This window comes from Hemicordylus capensis, chromosome 2 (genome assembly GCF_027244095.1).
Source record: "Hemicordylus capensis ecotype Gifberg chromosome 2, rHemCap1.1.pri, whole genome shotgun sequence".
Lineage (NCBI taxonomy): Eukaryota > Metazoa > Chordata > Lepidosauria > Squamata > Cordylidae > Hemicordylus > Hemicordylus capensis.
The window spans coordinates 309,614,936-309,639,117 of NC_069658.1; the positions used below are offsets into that span (position 1 = coordinate 309,614,936).

General features: G+C 40.2%; 1 protein-coding gene across 6 annotated transcripts in view; it reads left to right on the top strand.

The window, feature by feature from the left end:
- Positions 1-24,182, top strand: part of LOC128341719 (protein bicaudal D homolog 2-like) — a 314,941-nt gene that overhangs the window by 247,435 nt on the left and 43,324 nt on the right. For all 6 annotated transcript variants that reach the window (XM_053288157.1, XM_053288161.1, XM_053288155.1 and 3 more), the window contains 6 exons: positions 2,819-3,416; positions 14,620-14,709; positions 18,844-18,980; positions 21,030-21,186; positions 22,168-22,306; positions 23,468-23,526. In XM_053288157.1, the coding sequence (XP_053144132.1) occupies positions 2,819-3,416; positions 14,620-14,709; positions 18,844-18,980; positions 21,030-21,186; positions 22,168-22,306; positions 23,468-23,526 (1,180 nt within the window). The remainder of the gene's footprint in view (positions 1-2,818; positions 3,417-14,619; positions 14,710-18,843; positions 18,981-21,029; positions 21,187-22,167; positions 22,307-23,467; positions 23,527-24,182) is intronic.

Below are 24,182 nucleotides of genomic sequence, written 5' to 3' on the forward strand. Positions count from 1 at the left end.
TTTAGGGTTAATGCAGTGACTTCCTCAATATAGTTCCCTTAAATTTGTTAAAGGAACAAATTTATGGCCTTAATTTTGTTGATTTCTTAACTGAATTATATTACAATTAATGTGTTTGGTTTCATACTATAAGAGAAATATCTGCAGCACCATTCTGATCATATATCCAGCAATTCATAGATTCTTTTTTTAGGAATTCTTAAGACTATTCACTGCTCAGTTGTTCCTGCTCTGATTCAATGAAACCTAGAAGCTTACAGAAACAATATAAGATAGTTTGAAACCTGATACAGAAAATTCAGATAGCACCCTTCATAGTTGCAAAAAATATAATAAACAAGAACAGCTGACCATTTCTGTCCCCTACTGGAACCCCAGTACCTGATACCTAAGGCAGACTACCTCCATCAGCCCAGTGTTGTAGGTGGTGGCCCTTGGAACTTGCATTTTCAGGGCCTGTTCAAGCCATTGGCCAGATTGACCTTGACAAGGGGCATCAAGGGTTAATGGGCATCAAATCTTATCTGACACAGGAGATAGGGCCACTTTGCATCTCACCACCCAGAGGGGAGGAAATTAGAATACTCTTTGAACAACAGACAGGTGTGAGACCCACTGTCCCTGAGACCCTCCTTCATGGCTTTAAAGCTAGAGGACAATGGCCTGGCCAGTGTTCACCCTTTTTCATTTGCAAATAGATGTTCCACTGGGAGAAGCTATAGAGATTAATGCTCTCTCAGCCAAGGACCTGCCTACTGATAGACTAAGGTAAAGCTCAGTGCTAGTCAGTAAATGCTTTTTGTATTTTCTTTTGAATTCCTGTGTGCCTTTCTTTACTTCCAGTTTCAACCTACTTTCTCCCAATTCCGTATTCTGTGTGCAACCTTGTTTCTTAATAAAGTTCATATATTTAGAAGTGGCTTCAGTCTGATTTAACAGGTTCTGGAGGGTTACTTGCAAAACTCGCTCCATGTGTCATCCGTTACTGTTGAGTAGTTTTCAGAATAATATCTTGTTGTCTAGAGCTGGGTTGTGTGGACTCTGGCTGTGTACAGTACCTGTAAGTCCCAAGCTGGGCAGTTCTAGGTTGTTGAAGCAGTGTCTAAGCCTGGTCAGTGGCTTAGATCAGTCTTCAACTGGTGGCAGCCTACCTTGAAGGAGTGGTGTGGTCCTAGATTTGAGATCAGATCCCTCTCTTCTGAGGGTAGATCCCAGGAAAGCCTAGAGTCACCCCCGTTTTGTCACAATTGGCTGGCAGCGGGTGGCATCAAAACTGAATTGTTTTGCAAGAACTTTGCTAGAAGCTGTCTGAGAGCCAGAACCAGGGTACACAGAAAAGGTGAAAAGGAGTAAACAAACAGATGAATGTGATTTCTGTTCCATTTTAGTAAGGGTATTAGGAGTCAGGAGTCAGTTAGGTACAGATCCCTGCTGGGGCCCGTCCTGAGCAAGCCACCCCATCAGCTGGCCGGGCCCCAGAAGCTGCCCCAACAAATGAATTGAACAGCCCTCAGCAAGACTTCCTTGTGGGAGTTCGCATCACAGATTCAAATGCTATTCCTGCCGAACATCAGGAAAGCACAATTATAAATGGGAAAGGGCATAGAGAGACTCTGGTGCTGACATTACCTCCGTGCATGAAAGCCTTGTAAGACCAGAGATGATTGTGCCTGAGAGAAGTTGGGCAGTTAAACCCTTTGAAAGTGCAGTGGTGCACCTCCCGCTTGCCAGTATTTGCCTAAAGTCCTGGGACTGGGAGGGTCCCTGGACAGTTACTGTGCAAAAGGATTTACAAACTCCAGTTTTGAGTGGAAATGATCTGAGCTACCAGGTTGCCCAACATTCCTGTGATGTGTGGCCAGGCTCAAGCAAGCTCTAATGAGATGGCACCTAGGGATACAGAAGGCCCACTCTCAGTCCCACCAAATCTCATTGAGGGCCAGCCACTTGCATCGCTCTCAAGTACCAGTGATTTATTTATTTATTTATTTATTTATTTATTTATTTATTTATTTATTTATTTTTACATTTCTATACCGCCTTTCGTTAAAAGAAAACCCCAAGGCGATGCCATGCAAAAGGAACAACTGGTGCCAGGGTTAACTCAGACCAATCAAGTAGTGGAACAAGAGGATCTTACTGTCCAGATCTTGCTGAATTGGGGATCAGAGGAACTCAGTGCTGCCAGCCCAGAAAATGCACATGAGGTCTGCTTGTGGTTAGGAGAGAGAAAGAAAGCGAAGGAATAATGTATTGGCTGAAAGACAGCAGGATCAGTAGCCCAATCAAGGCAGAATGCATGATCTAACAAGGAGGTTTGTGAGAGTCAACAGGGACTGGGGTGGCTGCTGTGCTGTCCTTAGCAGCAGCAAGCAGCAGTGGCAGAGGGTAAATGCCTGGCTTTTCTGGAGCACAGCGCTTGGCCAGTGGCTCCCAACCTAACCTCCCCACTCCCGTACGATAAATATTTATATACCGCTTTTCAACAAAAGTTCCCAAAGAGAACGTGCTGTCAACTTTTGTTGTAATTTTATATAAATATTCATCATATTTGTATGTAGTGCACAGACAGCTCTGCTGCAGGAGTGGCGGCAGCATCGCCAGGGGGTGGGGCTTGGTGATGTCAGATATAGGGGCGGGGCTTGGGGGCACCGGGGACTATTTTGGCCAAGGGCACCAAAACCCCTTGAGCCGGCCCTTTGCATCCCTGACATCTTGATCAAAAGTGCAGCATGCTTCACACAATGATTGTTTTGATTGTCCTAGAACCTAGGGAGAGATGCCAATGATCCAGATTTTTTTTTGTTTTTGTCTGCAGGCAGCCCGTACATGTTGGTCAAAGAAATCAGTTTACTTTAGTTTTTAAAATGGAACCTGGAATGAACTCTTCTAAACCATGCTGCCCGAGCACCTGTGATGCAGTAGCTTCCTGTGCCTCTTCTACAAATGAAAGTAAAGAGCTAGATGAGAATGACCCTGGCATGTTGTGTAGCGCTGAAACATCTAATGCAGACATAATGAAAATCAAAGAACTAAGCATAGATGATACTCCAAGCTCTGAAGACTGTGCTGATATGCATGTCAGCAAAGCACCTACAGAAGAATTTGGCCATAAGGACTCCATGGTTGAGCTGAACAGTAATGGCAAAATTCCTAACAGGGATAGTGGGATTGACAGCCCTTCTTGTAGTGTTGCAGGAGAGACTTTTATGAATGAAGACGGTGGAGAGCAGAAAAAAACAACTGTGGCTGGTAATCCATCAGAGGTGGAAACTGACAAAAAGGTCATCGGGTTTTCTGCTGCGGAGCAGAAGAGAGACTCTGCACAGGATGAAGACAGTGATATTGATGAAGGAAGCAGTGAAGAGCAAGAGACAGCAGAGGTGCCAAGGCTGGAATGTGTGGACAGTAACAAGGTACAATATGAACTTCTATCTAGCCTTACTACAGTATGCAGAGTGAAAATTTAGTTTAGATATGCCCACCTAGCCCAGTAATGTCTATTCTGAGTGACAATAACTTCAAGAGCTTCAGGCAGTGGGGTCTGCCTTCTGTATGCTAAGCATTGTTATGTCCCTGAGTTATGGCCTCTCTTGTCTTAGGGTTCTGGTCTGTAAGCTCTTGAAACGCTGTGTATAAATGGCCTTTTTACAAGAACCGCGTACAAGACTTGTCTTGTACAAGACAAGTCTTGCTGGGTAGTGTAGGGCAAGCAGCTGTTAAGCAAACCTTATAACTATAAGTTCCTACTTGCAACAGTAGCTGTTTCCCCCCCTTTTTTCCTCCTTGCTAGAAAATTTTCGACAGGCTCCACAAAATACTGTATTAGTGTGCTATCTGATAACTGCAGAGCTGAGTTATTGATGCCTAGGTAAAAGAATTAGTAAAACTAACAAGATGCCCTCCAAATAGTGGGTATGTATATTGAAACATCGCTTTTATTTTGGGCTGTGGTTAATGATGGAGTGCCAGCCATCCTTCCCAGAATACTTGGTTTCAACTTCCTCACTGGGTCTCCTTGACCCTTTAGCTCAACATTGTCTGAAACTCTTACTTCCTTTCCACTGTTCTCTGAAATACTATGCTACTGAAGCCCATCTGAGGTCTGGTGTGTAAGATGATTGCCAAATATTGGGACGTGTCCTGAGATACGTCCAGCCACATGTGACTGAGGTGATTTGTCATCCCCATTTCCTCTCTCCTGTTTTGGCACCTTTTCCTCTTGGAACCTGCTTTCTCCCTCATCTGTGCTTCTGCATGTTTTCCTCTGCCTCATTTGTAGCCTCCTTCTTGAGGCCTTCCCTTGAGTCCCAATCTGTGGTGGCCTTGTGAGGTAGTTTAGTGTCAGGCCCAACTAACCTTCTTCATTTGGCTTTGGCTGTTTTTTCTTTCTAATAACTCCAATTCATCACTGATTGTGTCCCCCTCCTTCCTGGCGTATATGTTAGGCCTTTACCTGGCAGCCTGAACTATAACCACTTTAGCCATTTTGGAAACCACAACATGGGCCAGCTTGGCAGCTGACATTCAGAATTTCCAGACAAGGGATGGTATAGATGATACGCCCACTGATCCTTTTAAATATGTGGGAGGAGCATAGAGACACACATTTTACCCCCCACTTTCCCAGCATGCTGTTATCTAATAGTATGAATCAATCCTTAGTGCAAGGTTTTAATATTAAAACCACACATTTGAGATGAACACCGCCCTGCCCCCCCGCTGCACAATTAGTCAACAGCACACTGGGTAGTGGGGGTGAGAGGTGGACTTATATCCCCACATGTTTAAAAGGGTTGGACAAAGCATTTGCACTAGTCTGTGCAAAGAGAGTAGACAGAGGGGATTGGTGCTCTTAGTGAAGTCACAGCTGCCTTTCTCTCTCCACTGAAAGTTTATTTATGACTGGTGTGGAAGAAATGAAGCTTCATGCTCAGATTTGAATACCTTGAGCCAGATTCCTCTCAAGGTATTCAATACCTCTCATGGTATTCAAATCTAAGTATGAAGCTTCGTTTCTTCCACACGGATATTCTTGGGGGATGGGAGCAGGGATCTCTCTAATTTTTTTTCATTCTGTGTGCAGAATGAGTTTTGTTCTGGGCGGCAGAATCAAGACAGTGTGTGCGCACCTGCATTCATGGTGGGGCCTTTCAGATTCAACCTGAATGGGATATAAAATTAACTGAGCGGACATCTAGAAACCTGTGAGCGCACGCACGCCTGAGAGGGAACACTGGATAGGAGTGTGTCTGTATCTCTCTCTACCAGGTGCATTTTGGTGTGTATCTGCCAATTGAAAGGTGACAGGTTCTTGTCTTTCAGATTTCTGTCCTTATCTCTCCTGCCTGCACTTTTGATATGGTCCAAAAGGGGCAAGGTAGATGGACTTGTATCTGTGCAGATGTCTGGAACATTATTGTAGATGATGCTCCTTCAGCATTGAGGCCTAGAGCTCTTAGCAATCCTCCCTGACAATCATTTTTACCTGATTTTGTGGCTTGTTTTACTTCAGTGGACCTATTTCCACAATCCAATAACTATACTAGCCTTATTTTCCCTGTCGTTTCCAAACCTCTTTGAGTTTGACCTCCCAGAGTGTGATAGCTTATTCCATATAATTAACTTAAGCCTTACCCAGAGCTCAAGGTTTGAGTAGGTCCTCAGAAAAGTGCCCTCAATTGGGTCTCCCTTATCTTTATAGTAGGCATTTTTTCATTAGGTTTTGTCATGGAGGTAATGGTCGTCTTGAAGACATCAATAGCACTGTGCTATTCTGTGCCAGGCCCAATCTTTTCTGAGGGAATTGAGTCAGATGCTTCATTTTGTGGCCTTTCACCATTTTGTGAGAGTGCCACAGTGCCCCCCCCCCAAACATAGCATTGACTCAGGATGACACATAATCAGAGGGCATTATTGGAATTAAATACACCATCTATACAGTCTGCTAAAAGGAGCAGTGTTTCTGATGAGCAGTGTTCCCTCTAACAGGGATTCCCAGATGGTGTTGACTACAATTCCCAGAATCCCCAGCTGCAATGGCTTTTGCTTGGGGATTATGGGAGTTTTAGTCAATAACATCTGGGAATCCCTGTTAGAGGGAACACTGCTGATTTCCCAATGGCTGGTGCATCAGTGGTGGGTCCTGCTAGGCCTAGCATCATATGTGTTACTCATCTTTCTCTGTGTTGCTTACCTTCTGGTAGCAATAGGAGCTTTATCTTTCCTTTGCACCAGCACATTGCTTTCGTCTTGTAAACCACCTTGAGTTATAACAAAAACATACATACATAAAAAATTTATGTACTAAGGTAGGACTGGGAAAGGGAAGCTCTTTTCATTCTGTTGCTACAGCAAAACCATAAAACCTAACTTTCAACATAACCATATAGGACTATTATAAATAGTAAGCAAGGTGAACTATAAAGCACTTTGTTTACTACTGTATCTCATAAACCTCTCTTACCAATAAGGCTAGAAACAGATGGCTGCTTACAGTTAGATCACCATGCATTGGCTTTAATAGTATCAGAAACCAGTTATTCATAGTCTTTGGCCACACAGCAAACAGATGACTTGTCCCCTATCACTTTCCCCAGTTTAAGCTTAGAAATACTCAGCTTACCACATTGCTGGGGTTCACAGTTAATGGTGCTCAGAAAATGTATCGGTATCGCATGGAATGTTTTTAAGTAGCAACCATAAGGTGTATAGTGGTCTTTTGGGGATGGGGCTGTTGCTCAGTATAGAGCACATGCTTTACATGCAGAAGGTCCCAGTTTTAATATATGTCATGTTCAGGTCAGTCTGGGGCCCTGTTAGCCTGAAGAGCCACTGTAAGTTAACAATACTGATCTGAGTGGATCATTTGACTCCATATAACAACCTTGTGTGTTCCATCCTTAGGCTCATCACCATGGTTGATAAAAATCAACAATTCAAAAAATAAAAATAAATCAGATTTTTAAAATTTAAATTTGATTTTTTTAATTTAAAATTTTCTTAAAACAATGTGTAAAAAAATGAACCTAGGTCAAGGAGATAACCATGAATAGTAATAATAACTTCTAAATATATTCTATAAACCTATTTGTTAACAGTAGTATAGGAGATGAAAGATTAGTCCTGTTCTTCAGGTGGTCTACATGCATGCACACACAGTCAAACCCTTACACCTTTCTCTAAAAGTGCAAAGACAAAGAAGGTCAATGGAATAGAGGATTTGGGGGCAAGGAGTAGATCTGAGCAAGAAGGATGAGCCTGGATATAAATGCAAGGGACAAGGTAGAGGAAAAGCAAGCAAAATCTTCCTCTGAGTGTAAATTTCAGGGCTAAGAGTGGCCAGTTTAAAAATATATATATATTTGTTGATGGTTTTAAAGGAAGTCACACCAGTGAGCTGGTGGAAGTCACATAAACATTTGGATTTGCAGACCACTGAAGTGGCATCTAAGTTTTAACAGCAGTAGCCTCTTTTGCAGGTCTAGAGATAATTTTCTTTCTCTGGCCAAAAATTCATTGTAAATTGAGAAATAATTTGGGAACTGAAAAATCAGGAAAGCCTGTCTTTCTTTTCCAAATCATGAACAAACAGGATATTTAAAGTTTATTGTGTTGACTTGGCTAAAACTGCTATTTAATTTACACTTATATTTGTAAATGTAATTTACATTTACATTTATAATTAAACTAGTTAACAGTTCAAAAATAAATGTGCTTGTTTTTGTTAAAAAAAAGCAACAAGTTGGTTTTTGAAGAAAACTAACCAGAGTGAATATGATTATTAGTGCCACTTAAAAGCCTGTTTTGTGGTGGTGGTGATTCAGCATGACATAGATATCCTCCAAATATCCATGATTAATTGAACTGGAGCTGGTTCACCTCCTAATAACTTCACAAATATGTGTGTGCTTTGGTACTAATTAAAATGACTAAACCGTCATCTAATTTTTTAAAATGAAAATTAATCTGGGAAAAAATTTAAGAATAAACAGTGTACCTACCTTCTGAAAATGAAAACGTCATCTGTTTCTTAGTAGTGATTAATACGTATTAAGGTTATACCAGACAACAAGAATACTAGAAAATTTTACTAGAAAATAATGATTAATTAGAATCTTTTTGACTAGTGATTTAAATTGTCATTTAAAATCATGAAATTGAATCTTCCAGATAAGTTATTTAAATCATGATTTATATCAAATCCACCCTGCCCATCGCATACATAAATCAGGTGTGCGTTTCTGTCCCTTTCATGCAAAGGGCCTATTCAGGCAATATACAACAAGAAGGTCCAGTGGGATAGATGTATTACTCTGCTTTATTAAAAACAAAGAAGGTGTCACAAGGCTATTGGTGGTTTTCAGCAGCCACTCAAAGTCAGTGGTGCACTGTCTTAGATAAGGCAGTTAAGTTCACGTAGGTTATTCACAAACCTCAGAATATAGACTGAAACATCTCCAATGGACTTCTGAGCATACAGCTGTCTGATTCCAGACCATAACCAATGGCAGCCACAGAGGCTGTGACCCTCTTGGAAATGTAGGCCCACTGCAACATCAGATCAGACGCAAGCATCAAAAGAGTTGAGGCTGCAGAGGGTCTAAGAGAAGACATGAGTAAGAAGGTGGACCATTAGGGTGGAGGTTTGTTGTTCTCTGTTGTATTGATGGCTTAGCTGTAGTAATAACCAAAGCTTAAATTTTTCACAAAATCTTACACCAACTAGGATGTATATATCAGGTGGTATATAAATAAATAAATTTTGATACAGTGAGAGCTAAATGTATTTCTTTAAATTGGTCATCTGAGATATAGTACTAAATCACATGGGAATAGGCTCAGAAATCGTTTCTCTGTATTCATATGCATGAGCACAGTGTCTGTATATTAATATGAGTAAAAGTCAGAAGAAAGGTCAAGAAACATTGATTTTTGTGTCATTGCAACCATTAATGGTAGAGTAATAGTAGACATTAAGGCGAAACCTGGAAAAATATTCTGAAGAATGCAGCCTCTCCAAATATATATTGTTGCTTTGCTCGACAATGTAGCATGATAAACAAACACTGTCAACATTGTAATAAAACCTACAGTGGCAAATCTCTAATTTATAATTAGGGATCTAGTAATGTCTATTTAGTGGGAGTCCAGATTGGATTACAGCATTAACCAGTTGGCTGTTAAGTACACATCAATATCCTTAGGGATCAGCTTTGGCAGCTCTTCTTATTTAATGATGTACACCTTGATGACGATGCAGTTTCTTTTATACAGTGAAATAAATCTCTGAGATTTTTCTTTTCCATGTATTAAAAATTGCAAATAAATAAGGTGAAAATGCATATTGAAGTGTATTTCAATATATTAATACTAAGAAATATTAAGTTTTATATTTTAAAACATATTTATATCATCTGGTTTTTAACCTCAATATTTGAGTTTGAAATGGGCGGCATATATAGAATGAGTTTCAATATACCTTTTATTTAACTTCATGTTCAGTTACAGCGGTATCTTGTGGGGGGGGTGGTTCCTTCCCAACACAATACTATCTCCTGGGCCACATTGCAGAGAGCAGAAGCAAGAAAAAGTGTGTGAGAGTGCCCTAGCTCTATATTAGCTGCTTGCTTTCTTTGGACTATTTATTTAGGACTATGTGTGTCAGTAAATCTGGATTTCCAGAGTTGGAAATCCCTCCCCACCCTACCAGAAGGCATCAGAATGTGGAGCAAGTACCCCGGGTAGTGCAGTGGTGATGGGGGAGCAGCACAGCATTTCTTGAGAGGTTGGTGGTGCGGGCAGGGAGTGACTCAATGGGAAAGCTGGGAAGCTTTCAAGAGATTATTTTTGTACAGAAGTGTGATTAATTAATGAACCCTTGCTGTACAATGTCTTAACTTATGCATTTTTTATTACTGTTACTACCTTTTAGGTGTTTAGGCTCTCATGTTATTTACTATTTTGGGTATTTTTAGTTCTTTTAGTATATGTAATCATTTTTTAAAATCTAATCTCACTTTTAACATGTAATCACCCTTAAACTTTATGCTGGTCTGTGACCGTAATAAAGACTGATTGATTGTACATTTCCAGACTATGTACAAAAGCAGCCCAACATAGAGCACATTGCTGTAGTCAAGTCTGGATGTTACCCGCATATGTACCACTGTTTTAAAGCCATTTATCTCCAGAAATGGACATAGCTGGCATATCAGCTAAAGCTGATAGAGTCACCTGGGCAGTGACTCAACCTGAGAGGCTAGGGAGAAGTTTGGGTCCAGAAGTACTCCCAGACCACACACCTGCTCTTTCTGGGGGAGTGTAACCCCATCCAGAACAAGCAGAACTAAGCCACGTCCTGAGTTCCAACCAACCACAATGAGTATCTCTATCTTACTTGCTTTATTTTTGTATTGTGTATTTAATTGTTTGTATTATAAATCTAGTTCTATGTTTGAAAACTGATTTATAAATATAATATATGACATTTGTTCCTTTAATATTGTACTCTGTTCAAAATGAACTTGTCTAGACAGTCATTAGGATTTGTTTGATCTTAATTGATTCAATGACTGCTGGATTTATTTTTCTCGTATGGAGTCAGCCCACTGGTTTATCTAACCCAATTCTGTCTATTCTGACTATTGGGCTCAATTCCATTCCAGGTTCTTTAGGAAGAGCTTTTTTCCATCTTCCTACCTGACAAACTTTACCTGGACATTCCAGGGTTTAAACATGGGATCTTATATATGCAAAGCATGGGCTTGATTGTAGCTTCTCCTTAAACTGCTATATATTCAAGAGCACATCCTTCAGATTATTCCACAAAAGAATAGGTTCTATATTCTGTACCTTTGACATTCTTGATTCAGCTCAGTGAGTGTTAATGATAAATAAATAAGTCTGTATTGCCTTTATGCTTTTGTTTTAAATTTTTAATCAGATTTGTTTAATTTTTTCCCCACTTAATATTTTAATTGTGTCTTTTTTACCATCTTGTGTTTAAATTTTTGCTGTAAACCGCCTTGGGATTGCTTTAATGAAAAGCGGTATATAAATTTAACAATCAGTCAATCAATCAATAAATGAAGAAATTCAGTGGGCATGGGTGTGCAGAACCAGTTTGAATCCAACTCAGTTCAATTCGAACTGGCCTGGTTTGACTAGTTTTAACTCGAACCGCACCCCCCCCAAAAAAGGGGGCTGGTTCAAGTTCAAACCAAATTGGGTCTGGTTCTAATTGAACCAGTTTGGCCCAGTTCGGCTATGCTTGTAAAGGGGAATCTGGTAAGGTTCCTAAGTAAGGTTTGAGGGGCGGGCAGGGGGTGTGCACGAGAGGGTGGTAGCTCCTTGGTGGCGACAGCCCCACCAGTGCTCCTCCCTGCACCATGGGTCAATGGGCAGCCCAGTTCTGGCCTCCATGAAGGCCATTTGTGTGACTTCTGTGAGTGTACAGAGGCCATTTATGTTACTTTGTAAATTTGCGTGGAGGCTAGAACTGAGTTGCCTGTGGTGTGGGGGATGGGTCAGAATGCAATCAGGGCCGAGAGGGAGCACCACCACCGCTAGTAAGGTGCCCTCTCACCCCCTCACCTGCTCCTTGAAGACCTTTTTACTTAGGGAATCCTTTGCTTGTAAAAGGGGAATCCTTACTGGATTCCTCTTTGCAAGCAAGGCACTCAGACTGGGTTCAGCTGGGTGGAACTGGTTCAACACAGTTCGACAGCACAAACCAAACTGCTGGCCAGTTTGAATTCGGCTCGAATTTGAATCAATCCACACAGACAGTTCCATACACACCCCTACTTGGTGGACTTATTTTTCCTTAAACAAGGTGTTCATACATTATATGTGGACAGAAAGAGACAGAGGTTAAAACTTAGCAATGATGAATTTGTCAGGAATCTTTTTTTGTTTAATTAACACATCCAAGACAATGCAAGTTACTTTGCCTTTTTTGGGCACAGTTAATCACTGTTCATCCTATTTAGACAAAAAGATATAAATCACATGAGAAAGTGAACAAAACAGTTTCTAATAGTGTATGGTACAAACAGCAGAACAGGAAAAACACAGTCTTGTATGCTGTTCAGGAAAATATTCCTGAAAGTAAGCAGTTTCCCATATGGTCTTGGTGCCTGTACTTCTTTGCTTGTTTAAAGCTACCCAGAGGCACTTTCTTATTAAAATGCTTTTCCATGTTACAATAGCTCATGGGTTGGGTATGGTGCATATTCTTCTCATAAGTGCTTCCAAACAAGAATTGAAGCAAGTCTGCAACAAGTCAGCCCTTCCAAACATCTCTTGCTACTTAGTAGTGCAGGGCTTTTTGAAGACATTGCACATGATCATTCTTTCTTATAGATTTTGTGGATAATTTAAATACCCAATGTCATGCCACTTGCCATGAGATTCTCGTTTCATAGTCCCACACACTGTCATTGTCCTGCATGTGAGCACACGACTGAATAATTGGTCATCTTCTCTATTGTCAAATGAAAAGTAACAAGAGGGAGCCTATTAGTTTTGATGTTCCTGTTTCCTGAGCTGCTGACTTTTATGTTAGCCATGACACTTCTAAAAGAAGAAATGGCATAAAAGTGTGGTTATGCTTATCAGCTGGTTAGCAATTTGAGAAGAGCATGCCTAGCTGTATCAGAGAAAAACTCTAATGTTATTTAAATAATTGCATTTGTAATAAATTGTGTGCATGCGGGATGCGGGGAGAATGCAGATGGTGGTATGGAAATATTCTAGGTCAATACCCAATATTATGTTGCCAAAGCAGGTCTTAGGTATATAGATGGACTATCACACAGAATTGTTCTTCTCATTGAAGGCTATTGCACTTAGGAATGAACAGCTTTTCTTGTGGTGAGTTGCCATGAGATGAAACTTCAAATTATCAGGTTATCCTACTGTAATTACAGTTGGTTGTCTGAATCCACCAAAGGCTCTCCATTTCCATTATCCTCTTTCCACCTGCTGCCAAGCAACCATATCTTAATAAGGAAGGAGAATAGCATAGTCATTTTTAACATGCTTATATATACTCTGAATTATGGACTGAGTGAGTTCATTAACTTGGGCAGTCTCCACCCTGGCTGGCAGTCATCCTTGATTGGTGTGGTACTTTGACACAACCAGCAGCCATGTGCTAAAGAAACTTGGCATATGATGCAGTGTTTAGGAAGCTTACACTTCCTAAACACTGTTTAGCTTAGCATGGACTTTAAAGCCTTTCAGTTTAGTCCCAGAAGCATCAGTAAGAGTTTTGTCATCAGATTTACTAAAACCAACAAAGTGTTGCAATAAACTTATCTTGCCTAACAGGCAATAGATATTTTTAATTTAGCACTTTGGAGATTTTTTTTATAGAAGTCTACACAGGGTTTGCATGGAATATAGTCTCTTTTCTCCATTGGTTGGATATTTCATGGCTACAGGGAACATGAATATTTCCATGGCTACATTTTTCTCCAAAGAGCACAATTGCTGTGTCAGTATTTTTGCTGGGATAATGGTGGTTCAGAAACAATTATTATGTTATCTTGCCAATATTCTTTTATTTACAGTCTTCAGAACAGTGAAGGTTTCTGGAGTGAGCAAGATTATTGTACTATTTTTAAGGAGGCGGAATCAGACTTGCTTTTGTATACCAAGTGTGAAGAAGCCAGATATTGGATAAATGTGGTTAATACTTGTTCTGTTGCAGCAAAAAGAGACCTCTACCTTAAAGCCTAGCCAATCTGTTGAGACCTGACCTTACTGTAGGCAAGAGCCTACTGCATCAACTACACAAATTGACCCAAGAAGGTGGAATTAATTTGGTTTAACCTTAAATGTACTTCTGCCCCCTTTTATATTATTTATCCAGCTTTTTCAGTCCTCATAAAGCATTTGATGGAGTAGGTTATTTGCTATGAAAGATCATACATAATGAACTAGTTTATCGTTGTCCCTAGGCACATTTCCCTTTTTATTTATTTATTTATTTGGATTTTGAGGGGGAGGGAGTTGCTTTTTTGGAAGCAGGAGCAACAATGCTGAAACTTCCTGGGTTAAGTATGGACAGGCCACACTTGATTTTATTACTTTATCTTGATTTGATATGGTATGCAGAGAAGTGATGGTTGTTGCATTATGCTTTTTGACTATAGGCAAGCAATCAGTTCAAATGGACCAGCTAAATTGGGTTTAGTTTCTTTCCTTTCCCCTCCTGTTGGGATGATGGACACTCAGCACTGCAATACAGAATATCCTGGGGTGTGTGTGGAATTTTATGTAGCTAGAACCTGTGGATAATGAGCTAAGCATGTTTATACAGTTTAGATATCCATAAGCCCACTTGTAAGGGGTTGCATTGTACTAATTTGATTTTTTATAAACTAACGATAATGTTACGGTATTGTAACGATACTGAAATTTGCAGCCTCTATAATCAGATGGAAGGAGCAGCTAAATGTGTACTCCACTGAAGCAACAAAATGCTTCAGTTCTTTCACTGAAGAGCACATTTCAACCATTACAAGAAAGTTATATGAAAAAGATTCTTTGTTCCCTTGGTATTTAAAATCTTTAATGAGAATGGGATTTCCATTTTTCATATCCTTGCAGTGTACTGAGCCGCAGAAACTGTTTAACATTGCAAATGAACTTCTTCATACAGAAGAAGCTTATGTTAAAAGACTTCATCTTCTAGATCAGGTAAGTCTGTGCTTACTTTATTTATTACTTCTAATAAACAAACTTCATTATTTGTTTGTATACTGTTATTTCAAAGTCTCAGTAAAATCTTTGTGGCCAGGTAGAACAATTTGTCAGGCCAATTTCCACCATTTTGGTTGTGGTTGCTTGACCAGTGTTCCTATCCACAGCAATTACCTTAGATCAATAGTAGTAGTAGATGCCCCCCCCCAACTTTGCATGAAACTTCCTTCTCCCAATACAGGTTAGGTTATAACTTCTGTCACATCAGCCAGCATAAACTCACATCTGACAAACAAAGGAGTCCTCAGCGGTTCACTGATCTATAGCTCTAGCTGCTGGAAATATTGGTCTTTCATGCAAGACCAAAATCATGTAAATGATTTCTGAAAAATCCTGTTACATGAGCAGCATGGGGGAAGGGGATGTCATCCTCTCTATATTTCCTGTGAGGCTACAGATTCACAATGGTTTATCATGCCATTGCAAAGTTATGATTGGTTCTTCTTTCATAGTTCCTTTGCAGGAATCAGCTAGGTGGATATGCCCATTTCCTGTAGGCACTGTTGCTAGATTTTCTGCTGAACATTAAAAGGGTACTTTTCAGTGAATGCTCAGCATCTGACCAAGATGGGGCAGCATCTCATAGGGGAGAAATCCATATAGATCTTTTTGCCATGTCAGAAAGAACCAAATACATTTGTATACACAGCAGGGCAGTACACACAAATTAACAATCTGAGTTGTCTTTCTTCACTTAACAGAAATTGCTTGCTAATTTATTTAAATATATTTATAGGTCATCTTTTTGAGCCTTGATCCCAAAAGGCAATTGACAAAGCTAATATAAAAACCACATACAACCAAAACCAACAAAACTGAAATAAGAAACCGAGAACAAGAACATCCCTCCCCAGCAAAATGTGTACACAAAATAACATAGGAACATAGGTAGCTGCTTTCTACCAAGCCATCTAGCACAGGTCCATCTAGCTCAGGTCCATCTATCTCAGTATTGTCTACACAGACTGGCAGTGGCTTCTCCATGGTTCCAGGCAGGAGTCTCTCACAGTCCTATCTTGAGGATGCTGCAAGGGAGGGAATTTTAAACCTGCAAGCATGCATGCAGGTGCTCTTCCCAGAGCAGCCCCATCCCCTAAGGGGAATTCCTTACAGTGCTCACATGTCGTCTCCCATTCAAATGCAAACCAAGGTGGACTCTGCTTAGCTAAGGGGACAATTTATGCTTGCTACCACAAGACTACTCTTCTTGCTACCACAAGAACCAGCACAACTCAACAGAATAATCTGATACGCTAAGGGAAAAAATCATGATACTGGCCTTACATCAACCACTTCCCTAACCTCTTCCAGAAAGGGAGGAGGCACCTGCACAGAGCATGAGTGCTTCTGCACACAGCTCCTAGCCTCACCTAGCCTTCTGCTGCTTTCATTTTCATAGGTGCTGTATTAAAAAAACACCCATAATAATAATAATAATAATTTTTTAAAAAAAAATCCATAATGGGGGGGATATGATTGGGTTTAATTATCAAAAGGGAGGCTGTGGGCCCATACCTTTAAGTACCTGGCAATGCCCCTAGTATGTTTGTGAGAAAGTAACAAGGGCAGCTCTGCATCCATTCCACTCTGCACCCACTCCAATGGATGACATGAAAATGGCATTTCCTCAAACCGGGCTTTTCCATTTTTATCCTGCTTTATTATTCAGAGATTCTTAACATCCATGCAGTTGCCCCTAGGAGCCCAAACAGCGTTCAGAAATGTGTTTCTCTTCCCATAAGCCAACTTTCTGCCTTATTGCAGTGATGACTCTCAATGTGGCTTTTCCTGTTGTTTCAGTTCACAGTCCTTTTACCTTCACTTCTTTCAGTTGTATTAGATAGAAGTGAGGAGAGCCTTGGGGGCTTATGCAGCCACCACCAATAATTTCTGATTGAAATGTATTAATCACAGAGTGCTAAATCTGTCAAATTTAAGCTCCTGCCAGGTTTTGGTACCACATTCCAGGCATTCTGCACTGAAATATCTCTACCGTCATCCTTTATGTTTCTTTCTTCTTTTCTATTCTCTTAATAGTGCAGATGAAACAAGTAGGAACCCAGGCTGATAGGGTGAATTCACATGTTCATTGTTGATCACTAAATAACAAGCAATGTTAAGTAGGGATGTCCACGAATTGATTTTTTTGATTTGTTTTGTGCCTGAATTGAATCCCCCCTGATTTGTTTTGTGTCCAAATCTGTCCCCCTCCCACCCGAATCACCCAAGATTCAATTTGGATTCAATTCGATTCAGATTTGGATCGATTTGGACCACTTATAAAGGTCCTAGGGCACCAAATTTGGGAGGTGGGTAAGTCACCATGCGTGCGAACTGCCACCCATATCTCAAGGCAGTGGGGCACTTGGTTGATTATTAATGGTTTTTAAAAAGGTTTTACTGATTTTGTATATCCATCCATAGGAAATAATGGGGATTAGAATTTACCCTATCCTAACACTAACATGGACCTCCAACTTGTTTTTTTTAAAAGGCTAATCTCTAGCCCTTGTAGAAGTGGAGAAATGTGCAGTCACTATTTTTCAAGTGGTTAGATTCTTTGGTGTATAATAACTTTTCCTCATAATAAATCCCTATGAGGATTCATTGCACACCTTCATTTCTTCCTTTCATTTTGACTGTCATTGGACAGTGCCAACTGTCAACTTCCATGTGACAACTGCAAGTACCCCAAAGCAGTGGGGTATTCAGTTTATTTTCTTAGGAATGAAGTGTTTAGATTCTTTGGTGTCTAATAACTTTTCATCATAATGAATCCCTGTGAGGATTCATTATACACCTTCATTTCTTCTGTTCATTTTGACTGTCTTTGGAAAGTGCCATCTGTCAACTACACCCCCCCCCACACACACACACTGGGGTACTCAGTTTATTTTTTAGGAATTATTGAAGTGTTTAGGTTCTTTGGTGTCTTCATTACACACCTTCATTTCTTCTGTTCATTTTGACCCCACTGCTTTGTGGGTGGGGGTGGGAAATTAGTGGCATCTCATGTGCCAACTACCCCTCCAACTCACAAGCCATTAGGTACTTGGTTTATGTTTTAGGAATTTTCAAGTTGTTTAGACTCTTTGGTGTGTAATGAATCTTCATAGGGATTCATTATGAGGAAAGGTTATTAGACACCAAATAATCTAAACACTTGGAAAAAAATCCTAGAACATAAACTAAGTAGTACCCCACTGCCTTGTAGGTTGGAGGGGGTGTAGTTGGCACATGGCAGCTGACAGTTGGCACTGTACAAAGACAGTCAAAATAAATAGCAGAAATGAAGGTGTGTAATGCATCCTCATAGATATTCATTGAGGAAAAGCTATTATACATCAAAGAATCCAAACACTTGAAAAAATTTGTTAAACTGGAATGTGTGTGGGGGGCGTGGGGTTATTGTGTGAAAATAATTGTATGTTCAAATATAAGAAGATCTGATGGCAGTTATTTTGGGATTGTTAACTTCCCCCCTGCCAAATTTATCGAAAGTAGCTGGCTCGGATATCTATTGTCTGTTTTAGTTATGCAGTGCCTAATGCAGAAGTAAGAAAAAAAAGTTTATCCACTTTGCAAAGAAATGTTTCTTTGGCATGAATTCATTTCTTATCTAGCAAAAGTTTTTTTTTTAGGAAAATTACTTGAAAATAGCTAGGACTTGCCTTTTGCTTTGATTTATATTTCAGGTACTCTGTTTCTTCCCTGTTAAGCACAGTTGAGGAAAACCAGACTCTTTTTATTGGCTTAAGCTCTACACAACTAACAAGCAGTTTTGAAAACAAGCAGTTTTGAAAAGTTTTTGAATTAAGCAAGTGGCAGATTTATGGTAAAACTGTGTATTGTTGTGCTTGACTAAAGAGTGTCTTTAACAAGCTAAACAATTATCCTGAATATGCCTTTAGAAAATATGCAAAAAAACTGCATCTCCTGCAGACAATGAGTCATCTGTCAAATAGCTTGTTCAGTATGATTCAGCTGTACTACATTCATATAAATATGAGAGAGAGAGAGAGAGAGAGAGAGAGAGATCCTGATGTTCTGTTTTTGTGTGTTTTGGTGCAGGTTTTTTGCACTAAATTGTATGAGGCGGGGATTCCACCTGAAGTGGTCACGGGCATCTTTTCAAACATTTCTTCCATCTATTGCTTCCATGAACAGTTTCTCCTTCCTGAGCTTAAAACAAGGATTACAGAGGAATGGTGGGTAAACCAGGGGTTACAAGCAAATGTTTCCATCTTTAAGCACTTTCTAATAACTAAAATGTCAACCTGTTAAGTGTTACAGTATGTGCAATGTTAATTGAATAGTAGAATGTATCAGTAGGTAACATTTTAATACTTGAGTTTTCTGTGAGCCTTGTATTTCCTTGACTCATTGTGTTTCATAAGACCAAAGTAATACCTCAGCTGGCCTTCACAGTAGCTCTTCTGCCATTTAATTTATGCCTGCTCCAGGACCTATTATGGGTCAGAAACAATGGCACATCTGGGAGCTATTTAGCTTCACTTCCAGCAGCACAATGCAGGCTTATGCTGCTTTCCTCTGTCTTTTTTAACAGGCAGGGTGTAGTTGCTGGTTTAGGAGTGCTAGTCTTACATAGGAACATAGGAAGCTGCCTTCTACCGAGTTAGACCATTGGTATATCTAGCTCAGTCTTGCCTATCCAGACTGGCAATGGCTTCTCCAGTTTTACAGGAAGGAGTCTCTCACGGCCTTATCTTAGAGATATCAGGAAGGGAACTTGGAACCTTCTGTATGTGAGCTTGCAGGGGAACATCTTACAGTGCTCACACATGTAGTCTCCCATTCAAATTAAAACCAAGGTGGACCCTGCTTAGCAAAAGGGACAATTCATGCTTGCTGCCACAAAACCAGTGCTCCTTATTGTCTTCAGTGCTGGGCACTGCTCTATGCTTGCATTTCCATTACCTGTATCGCACTTCTTTTCTAACATGGAGTAGAATCCCAGTTTTATGAAAACTCCATGTCTTAGTGCAGCGCACACAGCTTTAGATTGGGGTCTTAGCCAGGATGCAAAATTGGGTCTATAAAAGCACAAATCCATGAAGACTAAAATAGTAATCTTAATAAGAACTCATGCATAGGGATATCTATCTATCTATCTATCTATCTATCTATCTCTGCTTAGTTTTGTGTAACTTGATTCAGAATCGCTTTGTCAGTTTTATTGCTGACAGAGATTGGCACAGCTTAAGCAAAGAAATTTCATTTCACTATGCTTTTAAAACGTGGTTGAGGTTGATTAGATAAAATATGGGTTTCCAGCTTGGTCAAAGTTCTTCTCTGAAGGCTCCTAAGAAACCACAGTTGTCATGGGATAAGAGGACAGGTCCTCTTAAAGATCCAAACCTATGCAGGAAGCAGAGATGATCGAAACGGATAGTTTTAATAATGGGGAGAGATAAATACTGATGTCCTCAAGAACCTTTACTGCTGTTTCATATTCATAAAGGATCTGGAGACTGGAATAACTTATGTGGTAGCCAAGACTGCAGATGGTATCAAATCATTCCAAATGATGAAATACCAGGCAGACTGAGACGGTTGAAAGGGGTTGGACAGAAGATAGCTTTCAAAGAGAAGCAGAAATACAATTTTTTCAGCACTGAGCAGCTGAGTAGGGATGTGCATGAACAGTTCAGGGCAGTGGGGATGAGGAGCAGTTGATTTTAAAAGCAGGTGAGGAACGCCTTACTTGCTTGTCCCTACCCTGCTGCTGTTCCGGCAGTGGTTCCCACTCTCCAAAACACCACGTGCAGCTGTAGCACTGTTCTCTGCAGCCTTGTGGCATCTTGGAGAGTGGGGACAAGCAGGTGAGCTCCTTCCTGCTTTTTAAGGGAACTGCTCCCTGCTGCATCAAGCCAGTTCAAATGTGGGAGCCTGAGGTGATCCAGCGCTTCCCAGAGGAGGTGCCAAATCGCCTCGTGCACATCCCTACAGCTGCCTCCAATGCATGTTTGTTTATGAAAAATATCCTTTTACAAATCTTATAGCTGTTCCAAATTTTGCAGCAATGGAAATACTTACAAAACCTGACCTGTTTTCAGATTCTTCCTTAATTTGATGCAAATGAATAAGAGAAGTTGCTTTTATATACACCAGATTTCTACAGCACATGAAGTGCAATTATATCTATCTGTATGCAAATACAAGGTGTGTGCTTGTTGTTTCTAACTGATGCTATTGCTCATGTTATGCCTTTTAAGTTTTGGAGTTTTGCTCTGCAGGAATACAAACCCACGGCTAGGAGATATCCTCCAAAAACTTGCTCCGTTTTTGAAGATGTATGGAGAATATGTAAAGAACTTTGACAGAGCAATGGACATGGTGAACACATGGATGCAGAGGTCATCACCTTTTAAAGATGTTATTCAAAACATACAGGTATAAAGATTCTAAATTACTTGCAGTCTATGCTTGCTGACTTTACACATGAGAAGGGAGTGTAACCAGAAAGCTCTTTCCAATTCACCTAATTTGAAGATAATTGTTTAATTGTGGGTAGCCCTTCATATGCTGCCCTGCATCCAGTGAAGACTCGGTGCCTTTTAGAGAAGGCTGGGGTGGTTTCAAGTTACATGTGGGTGGGAGGAAAGAGCATCCTATCGGCGACCAGCCGCTTTTGTGAATGCAACATGTCTGGGCTTTGTACGGTCCTTTATTAGGGTAGGTGGGGTCAGACGAGCAACAAGCAAGTCCATAGGGGGGCTCAGTCTCTAACTTGAGCACAGCCTCTCCCCGGGATCTCAGGGCAGCAGAGAGTGGGTGGCCAAGGCAGATTCCCTTGGGCTCCAGAAGGAGGACGTGGGAGGCCAGGGCACATACCCCCTGTGCCTCTGTTAATTTGCCTGTGCTCCTATGCAGCCTGTTGAACGGGGATCACTTTGGTTCACTCTCCCCGGGAGTAATTATTCAGATTTCAGTGAAGCGAGACACAGATTTCAGTTCTAAGGTGTTGTCCATAGGCTGAAATTAGGGTATGCGTAAGAGAAACTAACAACTCTGGGCCTGGTTCATTATGGTCTATTAAATGGAATTCCCTTTTTTCCTTCACTTTATTGTTCTGCGTATGTCTGAACATCTTGTTGTAAGCCACCCAGAGACGTAAGTTTTGGGCGGTATAAAAATATGTTAAATAAATAAATAATAATAAACAACATAATTCTACAGAATGATTGTTACCATCTTGATGAGGTGAAAAGGGGATTACTGAAGTACCTCGATCCACCTAGACCATCTGTCTAAAAGCCTAACCTGTTCTGCAGACTTAGATACCATTCTACTTCACTGAATAGTTTAAGTATATGGATATGAGAAGCTTAATATTTTTAAATCGGCCATCATGGTGTTCTTTCTGGATTACAGAAACAAGAAATATGTGGAAACCTGACATTACAACATCACATGTTGGAACCTGTACAGAGGATTCCTCGATATGAGCTACTCCTGAAAGATTATCTTAAAAAACTTCCTGAGGAGTCACCTGACAGAAAAGATGCTGAAAGTATGGACAGGTTTCATTCTTATTCTTCAAAAATGTTGTTTGATTAAAGGAATGGAGACTATCCACAAAGCATATAACACATTTTAAAGCTTTTTAAAAGATGCCTTTTCATCTTTGTCACAGCTTGACACAAAACTATGTTGTAACATGATATCGGTTAATATATATATTGGAAAGAACATGTTGCTAGTCATGGCGTGTACTGTCACTACAACATTATGAAGTGGTAACTATAAGGCTACGTGGTTGTTACCCTTTTAAATATTTGTAGTATGCCTTTTTATTGACATTTTCCTGCTAGAAGTGAAGTGGAATTTGACTTTTGGGCAATTTGTGCAGTTCCCAAGTAGAAAAATCTACTCATGGTGGGACGGGACACAACACCACTGTTTCTTTGGTTGTTTTTACCTTCTGTGTTTTCCACACCCTGGTGTGCTTCTTTTGCTCTGGCAAATCTTCACGTTCCAGCATTCCCCTGCTCTCTTACCTGGTGTAAGTTCCCCTGCAGTTCTTTCTCTCTGTTCCAAAGATTTCAGGTAGAGAGAAAGTGATTGGTTGGGAACTCCATGCCTTATTCTGGCCAGCTAAATGGCCAGAGCAGCTTCATTTTATATTAAATACTGATGAAGTTCGATAAAGTGTACAGTCAGAAAAAGCACACAGAGAATATTTCAGATGTGACGCTGTAGTGTGAAAGGAGTTTGAGGCTGGATTTGTACATGGTGCAGCTCCTATTTGCTCCATCCCCAAATTAAGGAACACAAATTTCCTACTGGCAAGCATGAGTAAGAATTTGTATAAAGATAGAGGGCTCTGCCTGAGCAAAATGGCATGCTTTTCTGCTCTCAGTAATTTACTCATATCTCAGTTTTGAGACATGAGTCTATTAAAAAATTTTTATTCTCCATGGCATCTTTGCCCATCATTTACTACTTATTTGAGAGTTGTTATCTGTGCAATATTAGGTGGGATTTTGTTGCAAGCACACTTGACCCTGACAAGCCCAGGGATGCGAGGCAATGGATTTCTGCTTACAAATGTGCCACTTCTGTGCAGCAACATTTTTTGCAATCAAATTGTGCACACTAGGGAAATAAAAACTGTATTATTAACTGATAAGAATCTTAAGAATGTATATCTGCTGCCGCCTCTTTATTGCAGAATCACTGGAGCTCATTTCTACAGCAGCAAACCATTCAAATGCAGCCATCCGGAAGATGGTGAGTACAAACTGTATAACAGCATCATCATCTGAGCCATTAACTGAGATCCTTATTTGAACCAGTGCTTTTCTCATTACCACATAGTGCCTTAATGATGGTTTTCATACTGATTGAAACTCTCTGGTATAAATCAAGGTGAAGTATAACTTAGTACCTTTCTATATTGATTATCTAACTCGTGTGGGGTTTTTGTCTGGTTTTCTCACTAGTGCCTACTCGTTATTAGTTTTGTGTGTGGCTAGTCTCTTCTTTTGTTTAGGTCTGTGTAATATAATTCATCTCTGTGTAATATAAAATACTTATAGTTTTAGCATAATGTTGAATAAATTTATAATTAGTTTAAAGCATGCTGCCATGGTTCTTCCAAATCTATTAGGATATCTCAGTGTTAGAGTTCTAGATTTGGTGGAGAGCAGACCCAGGCCTTAGCAGTACGTGCATACGCCACTATATGGATATTATCATTCATGAGCTGGGTGCTTACATGACTTACCTGATATCTGAATCCTAACACACATTTGGGAAGCAGAAAGAGTTGTGGATATCAGGCCAATCTTATGTTTGTACACACGAATGCACAGTCAGTTTACATATGAGATCATTAGCACTGTGGCAAGTGATCATTGCACCCCCAGGCCCCAAAGATGACAAGA